At 40.3% G+C, this 27,929-nt stretch overlaps 1 protein-coding gene across 2 annotated transcripts in view; it reads right to left on the reverse strand.

Moving 5' to 3' along the window:
* The window catches only part of GRIN2B (glutamate ionotropic receptor NMDA type subunit 2B), a 475,047-nt gene that overhangs the window by 314,745 nt on the left and 132,373 nt on the right, over positions 1–27,929 (reverse strand). For both annotated transcript variants that reach the window (XM_058282823.2, XM_058282824.2), the window contains one exon: positions 22,885–23,313. In XM_058282823.2, the coding sequence (XP_058138806.1) occupies positions 22,885–23,295 (411 nt within the window). In that variant the 5' untranslated portion in view covers positions 23,296–23,313. The remainder of the gene's footprint in view (positions 1–22,884; positions 23,314–27,929) is intronic.

A 27,929-nucleotide genomic window follows, 5' to 3' on the forward strand; every position in this document is an offset into this window, starting at 1 on the left:
CCCCACAGAATCTTTAAACAACCAGCAAAAACTGGCAGAGCCATCTTCCTTAAAACTCCAGAAAATATTTAAAGGATTGCATAATTTGCCAAGAGCTGAATCCAAAAAACACAACTTCAAAAACAGCAGAAGAAGCTTGTGGTGCCTTTTCTGACCCCTCTCTTTCCCTCTCCATAGCATGCTGTGCCAGCCTATATTCCTATAATAGCCCCTGGCCTGTTCTGGAATGAGTGAAGTAACCCTATGCACATACTGGGGTGCCTGCATGTTAGTGCCAATCTATCAGCTGGCAGCCTGAAAGACTGAACCAGAACAGCTGTCCCTGGTTCACCCTCCCAAAACTGGCCCTGCAGAAGCAGCATGGAGAGAGCTAAAGCACTGTAAAAGAACAATTAAATTAAAGCGGCTAGGGGCAGAGGATTAGCAGCTTTAAGACATAAAATAGAGCACTGTGGAGGGAGTAGGAAGGGACCTATTCCATGGGATATAGAGGGGAAAATAATATTCCTGTAAATGGAGGAATACACATGTGCACACAAGCCCAAGTCAAGACAAAGACTAAGAAAAGGAAGAGAAGATCCTGCACTTCACTTTCACCATGGGCTGATCTCATTAATAGGAAGCCCAAACTCTGAAGAAGAGCACCACCCAATGCAAAGCCTATTTTCAAATACTATGAAACCTTTTTTCATGTGTACATTGGTTTGTTTGTTTTTAGCTACTGGCACTCAGTAATATTTCTGTTATATCACTAGCTGGATATACACTAAGGAACAGAGAATGCAATACAAAAGGCTAGAGTAAACACATTAAAATACTAAAATATGCAGTGTACAACCAAAAATTACAAGATTAAAAAGAGAGAGAGAGAGAGAGAGAGAGAATGATGGCCCATCCAAAAAGGCAAGATTAACAATTCAGAAACTATCAACAAAGAAGATCAGACCTTGGACATAACAGACAAGGTATTTTTATAAATGATCATCAATATGCAGAAACAATTAAAAGATATTAGAAAAATAATACATAAACATTATAAGATCTCAATAAAGAGATAGAAATTTTTAAAAGAAGCCAAACACAAATATTGGATTTGAGGAACACAATACCTAAAATGAAAAATTCTCTAGTGGGGTGTAACAACAGATTGAAACTGGCAGAAGAATCAGTACAATTGAAATTATTCAGGCTGAGAAGGAGAAAGAAAGAAGAATGAAAACAAGTGAAAAGAGCCTAAGAGATCTAGGGGATACCATCAAGCACACCTATATACGCCATTTGGAAGTCCAAGAACAGAAAACGTCCCAAATTTAATGAAACACATGAATATACACATTCAAGAATCCCACTGAACCTTAAACAGGAGGAGAACCCTGTCAAGAAACATAAGAGTCAAACTGTCAAATGCCAAGGACAAGGAAACAATTTTGAAAGCTGCGAACAAAATGCAGCCCCAAATTAAGTGCCAATTCTCACCAGAAACCATGGAGGCAAGAAAGCAGTGGAACAAAATATTTAAAGTGCTGAGAGAGGGAAGTGGACTTGGCCCAATGGATAGGGCATCCATCTACCACATGGGAGGTCTGCGGTTCAAACCCCAGGCCTCCTTGACCCATGTGGACCTGATGGCACAAGGAATGCCATGTCCCCTGCATAGGGGAGCCCCACGTGCAAGGAGTGCACTGCATAAGGAGAGCCACCCAGCGCGAAAGAAAGTGCAGCCTGCCCAAGAATGGCGCTGCATACATGGAGAGCTGACACAACAAGATGATGCAACAAAAAGAAACACAGATTCCCGGTACCACTGACAAGGATAGAAGCGGTCACAGAAGAACACACAGAGAGTGGACACAGAAAACAGACAACTTGGGGAGGGGGGGGAATTAAGGGGAGAGGAATTAAAAAATAAATTAAAATAAATAAAGTGGTGAGAGAAAACAAGTGCCAACTAAGATTTTATATCTGGTAAGACTGACTTTCAAAAATGAGGAAGAGGTAAAGACATTCCCAAATAAAGCTGGGGGATTCCATCAACATAAGACCTGCCCTATAAATGATGCTAAATGGAATTCTTCAGACTGAAAGGAAAGGACACTAGAGAGTGGATTGAAGTGGAACAAATAAGGACCTCCAGTACAGATAACTTTACAAGTAATTATAAATGCCTGTAAAATTGTAATATATTTTTTGATATGTAACTCTACTTTTTATTTCTTACAGTTTCTAAAATGTAAATGCATAAGAAGTTATGACAAATCCAAGGTTTTGGACATAAATAAGAATATAATTTGTATCAGGTAAAACAATAAGTTAGAGGAATGGAGAGTCAAAGGAATAGTATATGTGTACTCTATTGAAGTTAAATTGTTATCAAATAAAACATGATAGTTACAGAATTAGGATGTTAAATTTTAGCCCCATGGTAATCACAAACAAAATATATATTAAATATATACAGAAAGAAATGAAAGGCAACTCAAAATAGTCCCTTTTGGTCTTATAGTCCCTAAAAGACCAAATAAACATGAAAGGAGTAATTAATGGAAAAATTGAGGTATACAATGGTATAAGATTTACAAAGAATAGACAGCAAAATAACAGAAGAAATACTTGCATTTTCAGTAGTTACTTTAAATGTAAAATGAATTAAACTCGCCAGCCAAAAGGCAGACATTGACAAAATGAATAATAAAAGCATGATGTATATGTTATTTAGAAGAGTCTCACCTTAAATTCAAAGAAACAAGTAGCTTAAAAGTAGAAGCATGCAAAAAATATATACCATGCAAACAGTAACCAAAACAGAGCTGGGATAGCTAATTCAAATACCAGATACAATAGACTTTAAAGATTTATTTTTTATTTATTTCTCCCCACCCACCCCCACCCCCCAGTTATCTGCTCTCTGTGTCCATTTGCCGTGTGTTCTTCTCTTTCTGCCTGCATTCTTATCAGCGGCACCAGGAATCTGTGTCTCTTTTTGTTGTATCTCGCTGCGTTAGTTCTCCATGTGTGTGGTGCCACTCTTGGGTAGGCTGCACTTTTTTCGTGGAGGGTGGCTCTCCTTTCAGGGCACATTCCTTGCGTATGGGGCTCCCCTATGCTGGGGACCCCCTGCATTGCACGGCACTCCTTGCACACATCAGCACTGAGCATGGGCCATCTCACCACATGGGTCAGGGAGCCCTGGATTTGAACCCTGGACCTCCCATATGGTAGGTGGATGCTCTATCAGTTGAGCCAAATCCACTCCTGGGATACAATAGGCTTTAAATAAAAAATTTACAAGGGGAAAGTGGATGTGGCTCAAGCAGTTGGACACCCACCTACCTCACAGGAGGTCCCGAGTTCTGATCCCAGTACCTCTTAAAGAAGGTGAGCAAGACAGCAAGCTGGCAATGGGCTGGTGCAATGAGCTGAAACAATGAGATTGTGCAATGAGGTGACACAACAAGGAGACCCAATAAGCAGGGAGCAGATGTTGCTTAAGTGATAGGGTGTCTCCCTCCCACATGGAGTTCCCAGGTTCAGTTCCAGTGCCTCCTAAAAAAACAAGAAGAAGAGACACAGAGAGCACACAATGAACAGACACAGAGAGCAGATAGCAAGCACAACAACACAGGGTGGGGAGAAATAAATAAACCTATCTTTAAAAAAAGACTAGTTTACAATGAACGCTTCAAAAAACACTGTTACAAGGCACAAAGTTCACAATATACTGATAAAAGAGTCAATTCAACAAGAAGATGTAGCAATTATAAACGTATATATACCTAAAAGTAGAGCCTAAAAAATATGTCAAGCAATTATTGCCAGATTTCAAGGGAAAATATGTGGTTCTATATTAATAGTAGAAGAATGCAATACACCACTTCCAATAATGGCAGAGCATCTAGACAGAAGATCAGTAAGGAAATAGGATGCTTAAATGATACTCTAAACCAATAGAACTAAGACTTATATTGAGCCTTCACCCAACAGCAGCAGAATATACATTCTTTTCTAGGGCACATGGATCTTTCTCCAGGAGAGCCTATGTGTTAGGCCACAAAAAAAGACTCGATAAATTTAAAAGGTTTGAAATCATACAATGTGTCTTCTCTGACCACTATGAATGAAGCTAGAAATCAGTAACAAAAGGAAAACTGGAAAATTCACGAATGTGAGGAAATAAAACAACACATGCTTAAACACCAGGTGGGTCAAAGAAGAAAGCACAAGGTAAATTAGGAAATATCCTGTGGCAAATGAAAATGAAGACACAACATACCAAAACGCACTGGATGCATAAAAGGCAATGATGAGAAGGAAATTGATAGCTCTAAATGCTTACACTAAAAATAAAAGATCTCAAAAATCATAGAATTAACCTTACAACTGACGAGTCTAGAAAAAAGAGAAAACTAAACCCAAAGTAAGCAGAGGAAAGGAAATAACAAAGATTAGACTGGAGAGAAATGAAATAGGGAATTGGGAAAAAAAATTAGAGAAAAGCAATGAAACCAAAAGTTGGTTATTTGAAAGGATCAATAAAACTGGCAAATCTTTAGCTAGAATGACAAAGAAAAAACAGAGAAAGGGTGCAAATACCTAAAATCAGAAATGAAGGGAGATATTACTACCCACCACATAGAAATAAAAAGGATTATAAGATACTATGAATAACTTGATGCTGACAAATTAGAAAATCTAGATGAAATGGACAAATCCCTAGAGGCATGCAAACTACCTATTTTTTAATTAGAGGATCTCAGCAAACCAATATCAAGGAAAGAAACTGAATCAGGGATCAAAAACTCCCGATGAAGAAAACCCGAAGACTAGATGGCTTCACTGGTGAATTATACCAAACATTCCAAGAACTAACACCAATCCTGCACAAACTCTTCCAAAAATTTGAAGAAAAGGGAAAACTTCCTCACTCATTCTATCAGGCCAACATCACCCAAATATCAAAGCCAGATAACAAAATAAAATTAAAGTCCAGTGTCCGTAAAACTTACAGATACAAAAATCCTTAACAAAATGCTAGCAAACCGAATTCAAGAGCACATTTAAAGAAAAAAGTTATATACCACGATCAAGTAGGATTTATTCCAGGTATGCAAGGGTGGTTCAACACAAGAAAATCAGTTAATGGAATGAAGGAAAATTACCACATGATCATCTCAATTGATGCCCCAAAAGGCATTTGACTAAATCCAGCATGTCTTGCTGATAAGATAAAAAGAAAAAAAATTAGAAAACTAGGAATATGAGGTAACGTTCTCACCATGAAAAAGGAAATACATGAAAAACACAGAGCTAACATCATACTCAAGAGGAAGAGTCAGAAAGCTTTCTCTCTAAGATCAGGAATAATATAAGAATGTCTGCTATCACCACTGTTATTCAACATTGTACTGGAATTTATAGCTGAGCATTTAGGCAAGAAAAAAAATAAAAGGCATCTAAAATGAAAAGGGAGAATTACACCCTCCCCTATTTGCAGATAACATGATCCTATATATAGAATATCCTGAAAAATCCATGACAGAGCTACTAGAATTAATCAACAAATTCAGCAAAGTGGCAACATATAAGGGCAACATGAAAATCAGTAGTGTTTCTACATACTAGTAGTGAACAATCTGAAGACGAAATCAACAAAAAATTTCCTTTTACAATAGCAATTAAAAGAATCTATATTTATTTAAATTCTTTAGATTATAATTAACCAATGATGTAAAGGACTTAAACAGAGAGAACTATAAAACACTTCTAAAAGAAGCCAAAGATGACCTAAATAAAAGGAAGGACATTCCATGTTCATGGATTGGAAAACTAAATAATGTTAGGATGTCAATTCTCCCAAAGAGGTGTACAGATTCAATGTAATCCCAATCAAATTCCTAACAGCCCTCTTTTAAGAAATGAAAAAGCCAATCATCGACCTTATATGGAGAGTAAGAAGTCTCAAATAGCCAAAAACATCTTGAAGAAAAATGAAGACGGAAGGACTCACACCTCCTAATTTTGAAACTTATACAAAGCTACAGTGATCAAAAGAGCGTGTTTCTGGTACAAGGACAGTCACATAGACAAATGCACTCAAATTGAGAACTTAGAAATAAACCTGTATCCCTACGGCCTATTGATTTTTTTTTTAGGAGGTTCCAGGTTAAATCCAAGACTTCATATGGGAAGCGGGTGTTCAACTACTGAGCTGCATCCTCTCCCCAGGGAGAGTTGTTTTTTTTCATTTGCTTGTTTGTTTGTTTTCTTTTTAGGACGTACCAGGGATTGAACCCCAAACCTCATACATGGGAAGTAGGCACTCAACCACTTGAGCTACATCTGTTCCCCTGGCCAATTAATTTTTGACAAGGGTGCCAAATCTATTCAATGGGAAAGAATAGTCCCTTGAACAAGTGGTGCTGGAAAAACTGGATATCCATATGCAGAAGAATGACAGTGAACTGTAATTCAAACCACACACAAAAAATAACTCAAAATGGATCAAAGTCAAAAATACAAGAAGCAAAACCATAAAATTCATAGAAGAAAATAGGGAATCATCTTCAGGACCTTTCACTAGGCAATAGTTTCTTAGACTTTTACACCAAAAACACAATGAAAGAAAAAAATTAATAAATTGGAATTTAAAATGAAAAACTTTTTTGCATCAAAGACCTCATCAAGAAAATAAAAAGACAACCTAAATAATGGGATAAAATATTTGGAAACCACATATCCAATAAGGTTTAATATTCAGACTGTATAAAGTAATCCTGCAACAAAAAGACAAGCAACCCAATTGAAAATGGGTGAAAAGAGTTGAATTAACATTTCTCCAATGCCTATTATACAAATGGTCAAAAAGCAAATGAAAAGATGCTCAACATCATTATCCATTAGGGAAATGCAAATTAAAACCACAATTAGATATTATTGCATATCCACTAGGATGGCCACTAATTTAAAAAATGGAAAACAGGTGTCAAGGAGGATGTGGAAAAATAGGAGCACTTGTTTATTGTTGGTAACATCATAAATTGGGGCAGCTGCTGTAGAAAACAGTTTGGCATTTCCCAGAAAGTTTAAAATTTCTATAATACCCAGCATTCAAACTTCTAGGAATATACCTAAAAGATTTGACAGCAGGGATTCAAATAGATATTTGCACATTGATCTTCATAGCAGCATTATTCACAATTGCCAAAAGATGGAAGGAACCCAAGTGTTCATCAATGAATGAATAATCAAAATGCGGTATATACATATAAGGTAATATTATTTTGCTGTAAAAAGGAATGACGTTTTCATACATATGATAACATGGATGAACTCTGAAGACATCATGCTGAGTTAAAAAAGCCAGACATAAAAGGACAAATATGGTAAGATCTCACTGATTTGAAACAACTAGAATAAGCAAATTCATAGAGACAGAAACTACAGAACAGTTTTCCAGGGCACAGGTTGGGGATAGGGCATGGGAAATTAGTGCTTAATTGGTACAGGGTTTCAGTTTAGGGTGATGGAAAACTTTTGGTAATGGATGGTGGTGATGGTAGTACAACACTGTGAATGTAATTAACAGCACTGAATTATATATTTGAATGTGGCTAAAATGGGAAAATTTAGTCTTGTCATTCTGTGTTATGTCAGCGGGTGGAGACCCATGCAGTGAGCAGGAGGGTGTTGTGCCCCCATCCTGGGGAGGCCTGAAATTCTCAAACAGAGGGGAGGGTGTCTCTCAAAAGCATGGGTGGCTCCCAATGGGGGAGGACAGACTGGTGTGTCAAGCCCTCAGCATTGTTGCGGATATCTGTGGGTCTTTTCATTCAAGCAGTGAAGCTTGATTGTCACTGTGGGCCCCGAGGGGAGGGGGAGGGACGATAAGAGTAGGTGGAGGAAGGAGTAACTGGGGGGCAATGGAAGTGTTCCACAAGATCGTGCAATTATGGATATATGACATGTTAAATTTCGCCAAAAATTTATAAAAGTGTAAAGTCTAGGGTGTAAACCATAATGTAAGCAAAAAATTATAAAACTGTATAGTCTAAAATATAAATCATAATATAAACCATAATGGAACCATGGTTAGTAGCTGTTTCAATATCTGTATACCAGCTGTAGCAAATAGAACATCCATATGTAAAAAGATCATTGCTGGGGAAGGGGGAAAAGGGTTTGATGTTGGGTATATGGGAGTCCCCAATATTGTACTCTAAATCTTTTTTGAAGACATATTTAAAAAAAAAATTTTTTAATTATGTAGACACTGAGGAAGTAATGGAAGATACTGCCTAGCCACTGTACATACAGGGTAACACCTATTACAGTGATGAAAGGCAAAACATGAAAAAAAAAGTTTTATGATTATTTGCCATTTTTAATATTTATTTTGTACTTTATTTTAGTTTTTCTAAATAATTATGTATTCTATTTCTAACCTTTAAACTTATCATTACCATTTCATTTCCCTACTAATTGAATTTGGCAATATATTAGGCTTCATTTTTGAAAAAGTTTTGGATCACAAAGGGTTTCAACTATGGCACAGGAGGAGCATTGGTGTGGGGTGTCATTGATGGGGGATGCATGGGTGGGAGAGAGTCCTCCAGGGCATGCATATAAGGTATATAAATACGTTTGGATATTCGTTGGGCATTGTCATAGTGGGTAGAGTTGCACACAACAACTGAAGGAGTGCTGAGTTCCCATCCTGGGGAGCTCTGTCGCATTCTCCAATGGAAAGGCAACAATTCCCCAAGTGCAAGGACAAAGACCAGTGAAGAAGGATGGTCCAATGATGGGCCCTTAATACTGATGACTACACTTATGAGCCTGGGTGCTTGAAATTTCAACTAGGCCTAGAGCTGCAGGGTGCCTAAGAGTTATCTCCTGAGAGCCGCTAGGTTGCTCAAATGTGGCCACTCTCCAAGCCAAACTTAGCATGTAAAATGCATTGCCTTCTCCCCAGCATGGGACATGACTCCCAGGGATGGGCCTCCCTGGCACGGAGGGATTACTACCAATCATCAGCTGGTGATGCAACTAGAAAAAGACTTTGAATGAAAGGGGGAAATGCTAAAGACAAATAAGTTTATATGACTAGGAGACTTCAAAATGAGTCAAAGGTCATCAGAAGGGTCGCACTTATGAAAGTCTCAGGAGGATCCCACTGACAGCCAAAGTAGATACAACCCCAGGTAGTGGTACTCCTGAGGGCTACAGAGACACCCAGGTCCTATGGTCATGGCGGATGGCTCTGGAGTTCAGTACCTTGCCAGTTGACCATACTTTGGAGTTTGTGCTCCTGAGTATGATGGAGTTGGACTCAGATGTGACTTCTCTACACATGCCTCTTCTGTTATTTTTACTGGACCTGTGGTTGGTGCTGGGGTTGGTGTATACTCAGGAGACCTGAATCTCTGGACTGTCCATGTGTCAGCTAGGCCCTGAGCCTCTGTAGAGTTGCAACACCTACTCTCCAGTTCATTGGACTTACCCAGGTCAGCTAAGAAGGAGGTGAGGCTGGTCAACCACCACACCATGGATCCAAGAGAGTCTACAACTGCAAGCAGGAGAATCACATCCATCAGCCATGTGGGATCTAAGCCCCCTCTTGATTTATAGGTGGAGTGGACATTGCCATTCCAAGGTCCACAGGATGGAGGAATAAAATATGGATTAGAGTGGACTCACTGGTAGTATACTATAGAACTATTGTACTCTAGCAATGGAAGAAATTGTATCATTGATGTGGACACAGTAGCCACAGGAGTTGTGGAGGGCAGGGAGAGGGAAGAAGAGTTGTGATATGGGGGCAATTTTGGGACTTGGAGTTGTCCTGAATAATATTGCAGGGACAGATGCAAGACATTATATATCCTGCCATAACCCACTGAATGGACTGAGGGAGAATGTAAACTACAGTGTAAACTATAATCCGTGCGGTGTAGCAGTGCTCCAAAATGTATTCATCAAATGCAATGTATGTGCCTCACTGATGAAAGAGATTGTTGATATGGGAGGAGTGGGAGGGTGAGGTAGGGAATGGGGTATATGGGAATCTCTTATATTTTTTATGTAATTTTTTGTGTGATCTAAGTATATAATTTTGAAAGACAATCAAAATAAATAATTTTTTAAAAAATCCATAGGACTGCCCTGTATTCTGTATGTGACTTTTCTGTGACTTCAAACTTCTTTGAAGACAGATTGAAAAAGGTAAAGACACTGGGGAGAATAAATGGAGGAGGGTGTCACTGTACATATGGGACAACAGATCCTACAGTGATGCAAGGCAAAATGTCAAAAAAAAAACTATAAAAATAATTTTTCTTTATTTTTTATTATCCCCAATTTTTTTTATTTTTATCTTTTTAAATTTTTTTTTATCTTATTTCTTATTTTTAAAACTATCATTACTGTTTTATATTCTTATTGATTGTATTTGGCTATTTTTTTTAGGAAGTTTTGGATTGCAGAGTGGTTGCAAGCTATGGCAGAGGAAGATTATTGGTGTGGGATGTCAGTGATGGGGGATGCATGGGAGGAAGCTCACCTAGGCATACATAACAGGCATATAAATGTGTTCAAATGTTTATGGAGCATTGTTGCAGTGGGTGGAGTTCCACACAATGACCTAAGGAACGTCAAGTTTCCATCCTGGGGAGCTCTGCCACATTCTCGAATGGAATAGCAGGAGTTCCCTGAGTGCAGAGGCAGTGGCTGGTGAGGGGTGATGGTCCACTGACAGGCACTTGGTGTTGATGACTATGCTTATGAACCTTTGCTCTTGAGGCTGAAACTTAGCCTAGTATTATGGGATGCCTGGGAGTTTCCTCCTGTGAGTCTCCTTGTTGCTCCTGTGTGGCCTCTCTCTAGGCCAAACTCAGGGTATAAATGCATTGCCTCCCCCCAGCTTGGGGCATGGCTCCCAAGGATGAGCCTCCTTGGCACAGTGGAATTGCTGCCAAGTGCCAACTGGCAATGTAGCTGGAGGGAGGCCTTGACCAAAGAGGGGATAAGGTAAAGACAGGTGAGTTTGTATGGCTCAGAGACTTCAGGGTGAGTTGGGAGGTCATCTTAGAGGTTGTGCTTGTGCACATCTCAGCAGGATCTCACTGAATGCTAGAGTAGATACTTCCCTGGATAGCAAGGCTCCTGAGGGCTCTGGAGACATCCAGATACTATGGTCAGGGCAGATAGTTCAGGAGTTTGCTGACTTGCCAGGGGCCCTACTTTGGAGTTTGTGCTCCCTAGTGTGACAGAGTTGGAGTTAGTTGTGGTTCCCCTACACATAGCTCCTCTGTCCTTCTATTTGAACCTATGATTGGTGCTGGAGTTGGTAGTGTACATCCAGGGGGCTTAGATCTTTGGGCTGTCCATGTGCCAGCTGGGTCCTGAATCTCAACAGAGTAGCAACACCTGCTTTCTGATTCATTGGTCTCACCCAGCACAACTAACCAGGAGGTAATGATGGACAGCCACCATACCAGGTGGCCAAGAGAGTCTACAGCTGCAAGCAGGATGGTCATCCATTGGCTCTATGGGATCAAAGCCCTCTCTCAGTTAGAGTTGGGGTGGGCATCACCATCCAGGGTCCTCAGGATTGGGGAATTGACTATGGACCTAAGTAGACTTACTGGTATTCTACTATAGGCTCATTGTGATTCTAGCAATGGAAAAAACTCATTGGTGTGGGGGCAGTGGCCACTGGAGGTTCTGAGATGGCAAGAGGGAAAAGCAGGTATAATATGGGGGCATTTTCGAGACTTGGGAATTGTCCTAAGTAACACTGCAATGGCAGATACTGGCCATTATGTATCTTGTCATAGCTTACAGGATTGTGCAGGAGAGAGTGTAAACTACCATGTGGACTGTGGTCCATGCTTGGTGGCAGTGCTCCAGAATGTGTTCATCAACTGCACTGAAAGTACCACACTGATGAGGGATGTTGGTGTGGGAAGGAACAGGAGATGTGGAGGACAGGGCACGTGGGAATCCCCGATGTTTTTTGTGTAGCATTTATATAATCTGGGTATCTTAAAAAAATTAACATTAAAAAGAAATTAATTAGAAGTTACACCACACCAAAAAAAATCCATAGGACAACACAGTGAACCCTAACGTAATCTGGACTATAGTTAGTAGTAAAAGTATAACATAATTTCATCAATTGCAACAAAGGTACCACACTAATGCAAAGTGTTCATAATAGGGAAAATTGTGTATGAGGGGGTGGGGGGGATACTGAGAATTTTGTGTTTTCTGTATAGTTTTAGTGCAAACCTACAACTTCTCCGATAAATAATTAAAAATAAAATATTCAATAAAAAGATTTAAATGAGACAACACATTTAAGAAAATTAGCTCAGAGTGTGACAAAAGTGACCAATAAATGTTAGTTCCCTTTCTCCTCACCTCATAACAACCCGTAATAGAAATTGTGGGTGCTCTGTGTCCCAATATAATAGAATTGTAGTACAAAACTTTTTGTCTTTAGAAAAGTAGAATAAAAATAGCCTTTAATGTTACTCTCAAGCTTGCTGGACTCTTAAACCACAGAATCAAAATGTAATTTGATTACAGAACATAACATCTAAGAGTAAGGCAAAATAACAGAATCACAAATCTCAGATAGGGGAATGAAAATATTCTCTTTGAGTAGAAATCACAAAGAAAAGAGTTTTTCAGTAACATCAGTGTAATCTCTTAAGAACTGGCTGGTGTCTTTTAGCAATTTAAGGGTCCTCTTGGAGCTACAGCCTGTTACGCCTTCCTACCTAGTGCCTTTACTATTTTCCTCATCTAATCACTCACTTTTCCTTATACATCAAGACTTCCAAATTTATGAATGACCCTGGATTCAAACACTATTTCCTTCTGCTCTGCTTTTTTTAGTGTTCCTGACTTATCTTTATTGCTTACATCCTATGCATATCAGTTTATTGAAATCTCTGTGTCTCTGCCTTGAAAATGTTGATAAATTCTGATTATGTCACAATCAGTAATTTCATCATCATAGAGGCAGAACTCAGTGAGCCATTGCTTATCCACTGGGCCTAAAATGAATTAACATGCCAATCTCTTCTCTTTTGGTTAACAGGGAAAAAACTAGGAGACTATTTCCCTCAAATGATTTAGGTAAGATCTGGCATATGAAAATACCAGGTAGCGTGTACCGAGGGCCTTTTACTTACCACCCACTAGATGCTTTGCTTCATTTAAGGCTCACTGACCGCTGGGAACTAGGTGCTATTTTTGTCCCTTTTGCAGATGGAGATCCTGAGCTCAGAGAGTTTAAAGAGCATAACTCAGGTCACGTGGTGGGATGAGGCACACTCTGATCTGTTGACCCCAGGGCCTGGATTCTCTCCGTGTTGTGACCCGGTCCTCCTATAGGCACATCACCACTTTGCTGGAGGAGGCACAGCAGTAGGAAGTTTGTGTTCTACTTTCCAGCAATAAGAGCCTTTATTCCTGTGAATGCCTAATCAATTTCTGGGCTCTGAAAAGTTTAGTTTCTTAGAACTGCTTACCCATTCTCCCCCAAAATAGTTCAAGGAAGTAGAGGAAATGAAGAGGAGAAACTGAACTCTGGGCAGAGAGTTCCGTCCTGGCTTTTTTCAACTTCCTCCAGGGTGGATGGGGCAAGGTTTTAAAGTTAAACATACCTGGATCTGGATCCCAGTGCCACTGTTTTTCCAGCTGTGTGTCTTTGGCCAAGGTATTAAACTCTCTCTTTTAGTTTTCCCAGCTACAGAAAAGAAATAGTACTATGTACCTCACAGAATTGCCTAAGAACTAAAATGCTTAGCATCCTACCTGGCATTGAGTCGGATACAATATATATTAGCTTTGCTCCCTCTGGCCCTTTCCACCTCCACTTCTTAACTTTCTTCATTAAGACAGTTATGACACCACAGTTTGCTCCAAGAAACCCTATAGGACAAATGACTAAAACCAAGGTAAAACAAACAAAAACTAAGAGAAACCAGAAGTTAGAGAAGCAGCATACAGTAAGTTATGGGTAGCACAGCCATCTTGGTTTCAAGAGTATGCTGGCTACAGAAGCCCACAAGAGCAAACGGAAGGCAGTATCCTGTTCACAGTGCCACACACACCACTGGCTCTTTCACTCTCTCCGATTCATTGCCATTTATCTCCAGGCAGTGGAGAGGGTAGGGGAAGATGGGACAGAAGATCTCCAAAGAAGAGTGGGGACCATCTTCTTAGGCACAGTTAGCTTTTAAAATGCAACTCTCAGCACAGAATAAGAGCACTATTCAAAGCTTCAAATCTCAACCAAGCAACCTAGAAAGGAAAGTAAGTATATTTCCAATGTCCTTTATTGACAAACAAGATATGGAGAATGATGCATGTTTTAGCCACTGTACCAACCCACCCATTTTCAGACCCTGACCCTTTACCCAGGATTTCCTTTTGTCTTCCTTTCTTGAAACATTAAAGACTGGATCTCGTGTCCTCTTCCCTGATCCCACAGCAACTTCCATCTGTCTTCCTTCCTACCTCCTGCCCAGGCCATTTTCACTGGTCCTAGTTACAGTGACAAAAGGTCTTCTCTGACTCTAGCATTCCCTGTTACCACTCCTTCTTTTCCTTCCCTAAAGTGTTTTCACAAGATACTTTTCCAAAATTTTTCACATATTTCATTCATTTCATCTTCAAAGTGCAGAAAAGTGTGTGGGGCAGAAAAACAAATTAAATCTCCTAAACTGTAAACTGAGTATCATGTAGCTTAAATGATTTCTTTGCTGAAAGTTTTCAAAGCTGGTCAGAATGGAGACAAAAACTCATGACTTGTATTTCTTGGCTCAGTGCTGCAGAACCGTATAACAGAAAAAGCACAGGCTTCAAGATAAGTATCTCTGGGATTTGAATCTCAGTCCCATTGCTAATTGTGAGCTGTGATATCCTGGATTAGTTACTTAACCTCTCTGAACTAAAATCTGAAAACGTAAGAAAGATATTAGGAAATCAACAGAGAAACCTTCCAGAAAGAAAATGGAAATACATCTAATTATTGTCCATTATTTGGATTCAGATGGGCATCCTAAATCTAGGATCTTGGAAAGAATGAAAGTAATTATAACAAAGCAAAATAAATAGACTCTTTATACTCAAGTGGGCAACTGCCGAAAAGCACCTCATCCATGGTTAAACTGTGACTATCCTAAACAGGTTTCTACTACAAGCACTTAGCAGCTCTTGCCTAGGTACAGCTCTTTAACTGAGCATGCCCTTTTTGCCTATGGCAGGCTTCCATGCCCCGGATAAGCCTCGATTTCCCAGGACCAGACCATCTCAAGGGCCCTTCCCCAGATCGCTTGGCTCCCCTCCTGGTTGGTCTCCACCTCAGAAAAGTCTCTACAATTAGCTCAGGCGATTTAGGCAATTTAATTCTTATTCTTTTCTAGTCATGAAACCTCCTTTTCTTCAAAGGATCCACACAAACTTCACCTTAATCTGCTAAATGCTGCTCCAGGCTTTTAAAGTGTAAAATACTATGCAAGACCCACTATGTGCCAGGCATTAGTTTCTGTGTGATGGAGCTGGACTCAGATGTGATCTTTGTCCTCAAGCCTCTCCTGTTACTTTTACCGGATCTGTAGTTGGTGCTGGAGTTTAGTGTATACCCAGGGGACCTGAATCTCTGGACTGACCATGTGATAGCCAGGCCCTGAGCCTCAACAGACTTGCAACTCCTACACTCTGGTTTACTGGACTTACCCCACTCAGCTAACATGGAGGTGAAGAAGGTCAATCACCACATCAGGGAATCAAGAGTGCCTACAACTGAAAGCAGGAGGATTGCCTCCAGCATCCATGTGGAATCTAAGCCCCCTCTTGATAAAGATGTGGAATGGACACAACCATTCCAAGGTCCACAGGATGGAGGAATAGAGTATGGATTAGAGTGGACTTACTGATATTCTATTCATGAATTATTGTGATTAGTAATTGAAGAAAATATAGCATTGGTGTGGAGAAAGTAGCCATGGTGGCTGCTGGGGGTAGGGGATGGGAGGAAGAGATGTGATGTAGGGGCATTTTCAGGGGTTGGAGTTGTCCTGGGTGGTGCTGCAGGGACAGTTACTGGACATTGTATGTCTTCCCGTGGCCCACTGGGTGGACTGTGGGATAGTGTGGGCTATGGTATGGACCATTGACCATGAGGTGCAGCAGTGCTCAGAGATGTATTCACCAAGTGCAATGAATGTCTCATAATGATGGAGGAGGTTATTGTTATGGGGGGAAGAGTGGGGGTAGGGGAGCGGGGGGTATATGGGGACCTCATGTTTTTTTAATGTAACATTAAAAAAATAAAGACAAAAAAAAAAAGCTCTTTCTATGCATCATCTCATTTAATTCTCAAAAACCCTATAATACATATATTATTATCCCTATTATACAGTCAAGGTTTAGAGCAAGGGGTCAGTGGCTAGTTTAGATTTCCACATCTGGGAAGTGATCACTAAAACCAGATGTCAGGCGGTAGACTTGGCCCAGGGTCAGGGCGTCCGTCTACCACATGGGAGGTCTGCGGTTCAGACCCCAGGCCTCCTTGACCCGTGTGGAGCTGGCCCATGCGCAGTGCTGATGCACGCAAGGAGTGCCGTGCCACGCAGGGATGTCCCCCGCGTAGAGGAGCCCCATGCGCAAGGAGTGCGCCCCGTAAGGAGAGCCACCCAGCACGAGGGAAAGTGCAGCCTGCCCAGGAATGGCACCGTACACACGGAGAGTTGACGCAGCAAGATGATGCAGCAGAAAGAAACACAGATTCCCATGCTGCTGACAACAACAGAAGCAGACAAAGAAGACACAGCAAATAGACACAGAGAACAGACAACCGGGGTGGGGGAGAGAAGGGGAGAGAAATAAATAAATAAATCTTTGAAAAACAGATGTCAGACTCCAAATTCTGAGATTTTAAAGCTCTACTGACCAGCTTCCATATTTCTCCCTATCACGATGTAAGGGCCATTTCCTTGTTGGGAAAACAGAGCACTTGCTATTGTATTTATAAATATATGCAAAAAAATGAACACATGCTATTTGACCAGATGCTGAATTTGTGTCTATTTTTTGTCAAATGTCTTTATAACTTTGTTATCTTTCCTACATCATTAACTCCTTAAGCACAGGGGTCTTATCCCTGAAATGCAATATTCCACAAGGACATTTAATATGCATGTTTTCATTTGAAACAAAGTTAAAATGGAGTGACAGCTAACATTCCCCAAGAAAAGGAAAGAAAATGCAAGGTTTATTTATCATCCTTGAGTTGACTGCTATAAGCCTTAAAGGTAGCAAAACTGTATTTCTTAGATTTTCTGCATCAGTCCCAATTTCACATGTTCTGTCCTGTTTACCCATAAGTAGATTCATAGTTGTCAAACTCCATGTCTCCATGTTTGTAAAATGTGGCAATGGTATTTGGAAATCTTCATTTTCTTCATTAACAAGGAGACCTTGATCATGTCATTTAACCAGTTCATGTTCATCCGCATGTCTTTCTAACACTGGAGGAACAACTGAGTCCATTATTAGGATAACATGTGATAAAAGTACCTGGACAGAATTTTTTGGAGTAATGCTTCCATAATTTGCTAAGCTGCCTTTTGTCTGATACTTTCTTTTCTGAATTTCAAATAAAATTTACTTAAAATTTAGGAATAAACTTAACCAAGTTCATAAAGGACCTGTGTTTTGAAAACCATAAAACATGGTAAAAGAAACCAAAGAAGACCTAAATAAATGCAAGGACATTCCCTGTTCATGGATTCTAAGACTAAATATGGTTAAGATGTCAATTCTACCTAAACTAATTCACAGATTCAACACTATCCCAATAAAATTCCAATAGCCTTTTTTACAGAAATGGAAAAGCCAAATATCATAGTTATTTGGAAGGGTAAGGGGCTCCGAATTGCAAGAATTGTCTTAGAAAAGAATGAATTTGGAGGACTCTCATTCCCTGGCTTTAAAGCATGTTACTTAGCTGCAGTGATAAAATCAGCTAAAGATAAACATATTCACCAATGGAACCAAATTAAGAATTCAGAAATAGACCTTCACATCTAGGGTCGAGTGATTTTGACAAGGCTATCAAACCTACCTAGCTGGGTCAGAACAGTCTATTTAACAAATGATGCTGGGAAAATTGGATATCCAGAGCTAAAAGAAAAGAGAAAGGCCCCTATCTCACACCTTATACAAAAATTAACACAAAATGGATCAAGGACTTAACAATAAAAGCTACAACCATAAAACTCCTAGAAGAAAATGTAAGAAAACATCTTCAAGATCTTGTGGTAGGCAGTTGGTTGGTAAACCTTACACCCAAAGCACAAGCAACAAAAGAAATAATAGATAAAGGGACCTCATCAAAATGAAAGTTTTGTGCTACAAATCACTTTGTTAAGGTGAAAAGGTAACCTGGTCATTGGGAGAAAATTTTCAGAAACCTCATATCTGATAAGGGTTTGATCTCCATGTTGTATAAAGAGCTTGCACAACTCAAAGATAAATTTTTTATCTTTTTTAAATCCCAATTTTTTAAATGTGCAAATAACTTGAAGAAAAAATTCTCCAAGGAAGAAATACAAATGGCCAAAAAGCACATGAAAAGACGCTCAACATCACTAGCTATTAGGTAAATGCAGATTAAAATTCCAATGAGATATCATTTCACATCTTACAGAATGGTCATTATTAAAAAGGCGGAAAACTACAAGTGCTGAAGAGGATGTGGAGAAATGGGAACACTCCTTCACTGTTGGTGGGAATGTAAAATGGTGCAACCTCTGTGGAGGACAGTTTGGCAGTTTCTCAGGAAGCTAAGTATAGACTTGCCATATGATCCCACAATTCTGCTAGAAGGAAGAACTGAAAGCAGGGATGCTAACTCATTTGCACACTGATGTTCACAGAGGAATTTTCACAATTGCTAAAAGATGGCAACAGCTGAAGTGTCCATCAACTGATGAATAAACAAAATGTGGTACATACATACAATGGAATAGACTTCAGCTGTAAGATGAAATGAACTTGGAGTGCATATGACAACATGGATGAACCTAGAGATTATGTTGAATGACATAAACCAGGCAAAAAAGGACAAATACTGTATGGTCTCACTAATATGAACTAAATATGATGGGTAAAGTCATGGAGTTAAACTGTAACATACAGGTTACTAGAAGATAGAATGTGGATTGAGAAGGGGGAGCTGATGCTGAATGTGTGTGCAATGCTTAATCAGGAGGACCATAAATGTGAGGAAACGGTTAGAGAAGATGGAAACACATTATAGTGCGTATCATCAACACTGCTGATTTATAAATGTGATTGTGGCTGAAAGGAGTCATTTAGGGAGGTTAATGTCAATTGAAAGAAAATTAGAGGATAATCTAGGAACTGTATAACATAGTGAGCTCAGTGGTAGGTGATGATTGTGGTTAATAGTACAAATATAAGAATGTTTCTCTTTTACAAGGTGTTGAGAATATGGAGATACATAGGAAAAATATAACTAATGCAACATCTAGACTACAGTTAACAGTAATATTCTAATATTTTTGCAGCAATGGCAAAGAAGGGACTATATCAATGCTAAGGGTTAATAATGGGAGAGGTGCAAGGGGGTGGGGTTTCTCCTTTTGGAGTAGTGAAAACATTCTGAAATGGACTGAGCTGATGACAGCACAACTCTGTGATGAAACCGAGAACCACTGAGTGTACAATTTGGATGGACTGTATGAGACAGGCAACTGTATAAAATAGCAAACCCCATGGTGAATGATGGACTGTGGATAACAGTACAAATACGAGAACATTCACTCACGAACTATAACAAATATACAATGCTAATGCATAGTGTTAATAATAGGATGGTTTGTGGGGGGGAAATATACCAAATATAAGCTATGGACTACAGATAGGAATAATACTATAATAATGTTCTTCCATCATGTGTAACATGTGTGACAACAATGAAAGGTGGGGGGGGTGGACAATGTATGGGAATCCTGTATGGAATGCATGCTTGTTTTGATAACTTACAACTTCTCAAATTAAAAATTAAAAAAAAAAAAGAAGAGCTTTAGAACAAAAAAATGGGGCCTTGAATTTGACATGTTTTATTTTTGAAACCTGCCCCAAAGTTTATTTCTCGGGGCTCTGGGGGACATCTGTGTTTGCCTCCATGCACTTCCCTTAAGCCTGTGAGCAGCCTCTGCTCTGGGGCTGGGTGCTGCCCAGTCCCTGTGGTTCCTTCTACACCCTCCTCTGCAGACACCGTTCCAGGCTCCAGCTCCTCGGGGCTGAACCTCCAGCATGCCCGTTTCTGTGCTCTTAGGATTTCCTTCTGTCTGCTTTTCCTTCTTGCTGCCCACGTTTTGGAAACCGTTCTCTTCTGATCCAAACTCAATTAGATATTACTTTGGCTGTTAGGAAAGAGCCTAAAAGTTAGCGTCTACCTCCTATCTTTGGTGGGGAGAGAAAACATAGGATGAACTATCTGGGTGGGGTAGCAAAGCAGGGAGGACACAGGGAAAGAGACCAGAGGGGATCTCATTATGGAGGTCTGAAAGAATCCACCTTACCAGCCTCAATTCTCTCTTTCACTCCCTAAGGGCACAAGTCAATGGGCCTTCCATGGATTAGTGGTGTAACTATGAGCTACACCATTTCATTGCCTCATTCTTTCTCTCTAGTCAGATTCACAGAAGAAATAATTCCAGTATTGCCTGATTATGGGTCAAGTGACTGATTACTTTTTGTCAGAGAGCATCCACCACAGTGCTATATAACAGAGGAGGAGATAAAGGAAGGCTGAGACCTTAACCCGCGTCTTCTTGAGAGGCAAACAGCACAAGGTCCCTGGAGCCAGCAAACATCTCTGCCATTGACTAGTAATGTCATCCTGGATATGTGATTTAACCTCTCTGAGCCTGTTTCCCCATAAAACGGAGGTAAACACCACTTAGCTTGCTGGATTATGAGGATTCAATAAGATAATGCAGGCAAAGTACTATATAGCATGATACAAACTCAAGACGCTGAGGATACATCTGTGAACAGGAGAATCAAGCTTCTCCACCTGGTTTGACTCTTACCTCTTGTTATTAGATATTTGTTGTTGATTTAGGTGAGAAGCAAAAGAGAAGCAACCGACTAGTGTCGCCAATAACCTTCTACTAGGAGGAAAAAATAGCATAGGCTGCACAACAGTCCACATGAGAAAAGAAAAAAATGTTTTCAATCATTTTCACCTGTTGTGCTCTCAGAATACATACGCCCTCTTATCCACATCAGCATTAGTTCACAGTAATATTGTGTCCTCAAAATATCACTTCTAAAATGCAATAGAGTTTGCTAAGGGCAGTGCTGTTAAAAAAAAAAATCCACCTGAAGCAAAAACTCATTGGGTTTTGGTGTCGTCCATCTCCATTTTCCACTCTAAGTTTATCCCACTTCCCGTAGCATGAGACAGTCATGCCAGTCTTTGTTTCCTACTTGCTGTACCTGTGTCCATATGAATGGAATGTTCTTTCTCATATGATGCTGAAGTTCCTCCATGTAATACTTTAACTTGACTTCCTAGACTGAATAAAAAAGCAAGGCTCTAAAACAGGCTAGACATCTCCGCCTGATGCCAACAGATGGCGATAATGGTCACACAAGGTGATGGTACTTGAGATGGTTCTCAAGAGCTCAAGTTGCCAGCTTGTGCTAAGTACTGAGGTGTCTACAAACATCACTAAGGCCAGCATGTCCTTTGGTACAAAAGTAAGGGAAGTTTTGAAAGTGATGATAAGAAAGTGATTTAAAATGGCAATGCAAACTTAGAGACAGTTTAAAAAAGAAAAACCAAAGTGATTTAAAAAAAACACACACACACACAATAAGTGTTGCATTTGTGGTGGAAGGAATCATTCTAAGATGGGAATGATTGCCAAGGACAATATAAATAGGAGAAGTGCTGTACCTATGAAATGAATAATCAATAAATCAAGGAAAAATAACCAAAATAACTGAAAAAAATTAAAATCAAAACGCTTTTTCTGTGGTTAGAGAATAAGCATACATGTCAGATGACAATCTAACATTAATGCAGGAGAGGCTGGGATTCATAAAGGCCTTAAAATGGATGTCATCAACCTTGCTAGAATCACACACACCTTTTAAAAATCCTGAACTCCAGGGCCATACCCCAGACTACACTTCAGAATTTCTGGGGCATTTAGAGTGTTGAAAGGTTTTCAGGCGATCCCCATGTACAGCCAAAGTTAAGAACTACTGCCTTCAAATCTATGCCTGGGGAAAACACAGCTGCTACTGGTTCCCTGGATTAAAATTCATTCAAATGTTCAGATTAATGTGTGTGATGAGTGTGGACACCTTAGCAAGAATTACTTCCCTGTGACATTTACATCTTCAAGGAGAGGAGTTACCAACCCAAAGAGATTCTTCTTTTTATATTTATGAAACTAATATGGGGGTAGAGCATATTACTAAGGAAAAATAGAGTATGTCTTATTTAGAGTTTTGAAGGAGTTATCCATACAACTATTTGAAGAAAACATATCACAGAGTACAAACCTCAACAACTTAGTTATTTCAGTGAGTGCCTTTACAACAGACACACAAACCTGTTCAAAACTACAGGAGCATTTAGACACCGGCATCTTTTCCTCACTTTCATCTTCAAATGATTAGACCAATTATTGATCTATCCACTCACTCAATGCATTCTGGTTACCTTCCATCGTTAATCACCAGGCTTCTCCTTAAAACAAATGCATCGTGTAGTTCTTAATATAAACCCCCCTCCAGGCCCTTCTTCCTGCAGCCCCATTTTACCTTATCTGCCATTATCATAGAGGAGCCCCCGTGGATGCCCAGGATGGGGGTGAGAGTCTGGGCGGAAATGAAATCAAGGATCTGGGCGATGGCTTCCTGGTCAGTGTCGTCAGCAAACACCACGCCCTGAATCTTCCGGTCAGACATGAGATCACAGATGCGGGTGATGATGCTCTTTGGGTCGGTCTCATTCATGGCTACCAGCTCCACACGGGGGACCACGGAGAGATGGTGGAAGTCATCTTTCTCGTGGGCATCCTTGATGGCCACCTCGTCTGAAGTGCCCACGAGGATGACAGCGATGCCGATGCTGGGGGTGCTCTTCTGGGAACGGGCTTTGCTGCCGGACACAGCCAGGACCGCCAGCACCAACCAGAACTTGGGGGAACAGCACTCCGCTCTGGGCTTCATCTTCAACTCTTCGACTCCCTGAAAATACAGAGACAGAAGGGTTAAAATAAGGCCCACACCACATAACATAACTGCAAAGAGGCTGGACCCTGCAAGTCAAGGAAGGGCCTTATTTCCAATCTCTGATCAACAGACCCAACTTCTATCTTCAAGCCTCATCTCTTATCTCTGGTGTCTGCTAAGCAAAGTGAGAAAAGCAGCAGCTTTCAAAATCATCAGGAATCCTTGAGCAAGGCAATAAAAGATGCCATTGCAATAGCCATCAGCTGCAATAGGCAGAGACTAATGAGGGAAGGTGGATGCAAGAGGCCTACGATGTGCACAAATTCAGGGGTCAGCAGGGTTCTTGCTGACCTCTGGCTCTCCTGCCACAGCCCATCCTTGAGATGCTCTTGGGTCAAGGGGATGGTCCAGGCCAGGCAAAGTCAGCAGCAAAATGGACTCAGCAGAGACTAGCAACAAAGCATGGTCTGGATAAGTAGGATATAGGGAATTCCAGATACATCAGCCCCACATTCTTGCTACCTTTACTTTGTGCTTGCCACGAAGAGGACAACCGCTGAAAAAAACTTTCACAATTCTGAAAAATTATAGTATCTGACTCCTAATATTAAATCACAAGAACAACTAATTTGTGGGCAGTTCTTTTACAAACATGATCTCAAATGATCCTGACAATAAACCAGTGACAGAAATAACAAGGTTATTATCATCCCTATTTTACAGATGTGAAGCCAAGACTCAAAGCTAAGTGATTTGTCCAATGTCATGAATCAACTAAGCAAAATCAACCTGGACCCAGATCTTTTGACTTTTAGATCAATTTGTATTCCATTGCAGTCCACCACACTGCCTCTCACTGCATTGATTATTATAAACAACGTTTTTATCCTGATCAGTCTATGCATCAAAATATGCTAACTTGGACAAATATTATTGATGTCTGCAGTATGGTTAGAGCCACCACTGAAAAATTTTCCCAGTATTTTATTCTTATGACTTCCTATAGAAGTGACTTCCCTGGAATGATTCTGTGTTTGCACACAATTCACTACCTTTCACCTACAATGAATGCCTGCCATCCTACTTCCACCACCTGTGCCCCTAAATCTCACACTATGAATGAGACTAAGGACTTGGCTCTGTATAAAACATAAGCTTTATTTCTTCTTACATCTCTCACCATTTTCTAAGAGTTCCTATTATTATAACAGGACTGGTCAAGCTTATGTGGCTTTCATTTGTTTTTAATGATCATTTATTATATATCTGTGATGTGCTGTGCACTAAGATCCAATCTCTTTGGTCTCATAGAAACCCTATAAATTAGAAAGTTTATTCCCATTTCTCAAATGAAGAAACTGAAGCTTAAAATGGTTATGTATTTGCCCAAGGTCACACTCCTAGTATGTATAATACCATCATGCCAATATATAAACATAGCATTTTTATACACTTGGAAACATTCTGCAAGCTGTACCAACCAGAACCAGAACCAGGGATTCTCACTCTTCTACAATAAGAGTGTAATCAGGAATAAAAATGCTGTTTAATATTTCCTACTTCTTTGACAAAAAGGTGAGATATTAGGGCTCCAAATCCAAAAAGAAACAACAAAGGTAGTGAATAAAGAAAGATATGGAAGTCTTCTGGCTGAAAGACTCACTGCACAGTACATTGATGATTGGGGAGTAAGATGCTGGGGATATTTTGTGGCTGAAGAAGCACAAAATCCAATCCAGTTCTTGGCAGAAACATTTTGGACCTCTTGCTGTTGGAGTCATTCTTCAACACTGCCGAGAAGGAGACCTGTATCGACTTTCTCTCTCGTGAATGAGACCAGGAACTCAGTGTTTCACGTCTGAGCAAAGTTTACCCCTGACAGTTCTCTAGTCTCACTGTCTGGAAACGGGGTAACTACATGGGCTCTAAAAACCCCTCCTGATTGACTGCACTGGCTGGTAGACAGCTGGGTCTCAATTCCTCCTCCCACAGCTTAAAGAAAGGCAACCACAGGGAGAGAGCTGAGCTGCCCTGACTGCTCAGAAAGGAAGAAGGATGGGTTTGCACCTCAAAAAGCTGTGCACAAAAAACAAAAATCTGTTCAATTATAAAGACTCATTCTCAAGGAAAATCAAAAGATTTAGAATTTGGCAAAACTAGTGACTAACCTCATTCCAATGGGATTCTAATCCTACAGTCACTAAATTAAATTCCTTCACATTGAAAAGTGGTCCATTCTGCCATGACAGTTTATTAACGTTAACGCACTCTACACTCTCCCACTTGGATGTTTTATTTGCTCTCTGTAAAATATCTCTTGTGTTCCTCTATTTCTTCTCCCATAATAGATTATACTTTGTTATGCAATGGCTAGTTGTGACACTCAAAGAATAGAATCTGGTTTTACCAAGCATCTCTTTTATATTCAAGATACAGCCCATTACAAAGCAATACATTAGGGGAGATACCAGTAACAGAGGAACTGTGAGACAAAAAAAAGAGGCTGCTTTGAATACAAATTCAATTTCACACATTAGGAGGGGGTTAGTTGTGAGAAAGTCTGTAGTCCAAGATGAGACAAGTAACTGTGCTGTGTTTCCCAGCCAGATTTTTTTTCTTTTCATTTTATCCCATAGAGAGTCTCAGTGTGCAGATTCTATGAAGTCTTGCCCCCTCCTCTCCACTTCACCTAAGTACTGCCCCCGCTCCAGAGTTGAGCATTGCTTCATTGGGGCTCTCACTTTGTATCTATCTAAGCAAGTGTAGTTATTTATTATAATTAAATAATTAAGTGTCTGCCTACCTTAACTACTTGGTAACCTCCTTGCCCTTGTGGGCAGAGACCTCTTCCGTTCAGCAAACACTTACTGAGTGCCTACTAACCAGCAGGCATTGTTCTCAGTTCTTTGTCTGCAACAATGACCACCACCACAATGGCTCAGTCCTCCAGAACCACAGTCTAGCAGAAGATATAGACACATAAAGACTGTGTCTCACTTCTATTGATATTTGTATTCCCAAAGTCCAGCAGTGCCTCATATAAAATAGGGAAACATTCAACAAAGGATAGCCCATCCTAAGTTTCTACCATCAAGCTGAACCATTCAAAATTGTCAATATTTAACCATTTTTGACCTACAATATTTCAAACTACTATGTGGCTAGCACTATTACTCCCAGATTATTTTCATGCATTGTGAGAGCCTCATAAGAACATGATAAGTCACATGTTTTCCTTATATTACAAATGAGGAAACTGAAGTCAAAAGACAAAGCAGAGTCGAGAGGCAGTTTGCAGCATTTTAGTTGGGACACCAAAATTGCTGCAAGGACATCAATTGCCTACAAAAGTGAAAGAAGCTTAGAAGCTGGGGAATTTGTGGACAGCTTTCTAACAGAAAGAAGGAAGTTAGCTAGGTTCTGCCAGGGACCTGTTAGTCTGAGATGGGCAGGTAAAGTGTTAGTGGAGCTTTATATTTAATTGGGCAAGCTATGCTTGACGAGAAGGGCAATTGGCTATTTGGGATTGAGCATCTTGGTGGGGACTTTTAGAAGAGGATGTTTGTCACATAACTCTATGCTAGTTTGGGGAATATAGCTTCTACATGGGTTCTGAGAAAACTCAGGCATTATGTTTATTATATTTATCGAGGTTAAGTACACAATGAAGGCCATACAGCTAATAAGGAATGGCATCAAGTTTCAAACCAAAGTTTGTCTAACTCCAAAGCCCTTGCTCTTTACACTCTGCTGCCTTTCATATAATATTAGTGGGGGAATGAATGAAATCATCAACCAAAAACAAACTGAGCTCTCAAACCAGTTCCACATTCCCTGAGTGCCTAAGACTAGGAGAGGCACCAAATCACTGCCTGTTTCCTCATTGGTGAAATCAGGATAACATCCCTTGCCTACATATCTGGAGGGTGTTTTATGTGGATCTTATGATAATAGTATATAGAAGTACTTTGAAGAATAGAAAATATCCTATGGATGCAAAGGATGTTGCCTTTAAACATCTATGGAAGCTTCTCAAGGAGCCGAGCTAGTTATGAAAGCCCAAAGAGAACATGTGGGAGGGGGGCTGAGAGAATGGCAGGCAGAGGCTGAGAGGAATGGCAGGAGGAACCCACGGGGGCGAGACATGTTAGTTCCCTGGGGGCTAAACTCCCTGATGATGCCTCTTCATGGCCTCAGAGCAGCAGCAGCTGACTCCACTGACAGCTCCCAGTCCAGTAGCAGAATTCCAGAGTCTCTGAGGCAGGGTGAGCACAGAGTCAGTGGTGCTCAGTGTGCCCAAGCACGCTATGAAATTAGGCATCGGGATTCCCAAGCAGAACCAGCAGGTGAGCAGGAGGACTAGAGGCCACCGTGCCCCTCTTTGGCCTTCTGCCTCCAGTAAGCTTGAGCGTAATAATCTCAGATCCACAGCCAGCTGAAGGCCACTGTAGCCCATTTCAAGCCTATCCTGGTACAAGGTAACTACAGCAGAAACCAGTCTACACTCTGCCCACAGCGGGCTCAATGGAAAGTGCACCTGGGCGAGCAGGGGGCTCTCCCTGTCCTCGGATAGAAAATGAGTACTAAGACAACCCTAAGAGGAAAGGTAAAGTGTGATTTAATCGAAGATT

The sequence above is a fragment of the Dasypus novemcinctus genome, chromosome 20 (genome assembly GCF_030445035.2).
Source record: "Dasypus novemcinctus isolate mDasNov1 chromosome 20, mDasNov1.1.hap2, whole genome shotgun sequence".
Lineage (NCBI taxonomy): Eukaryota > Metazoa > Chordata > Mammalia > Cingulata > Dasypodidae > Dasypus > Dasypus novemcinctus.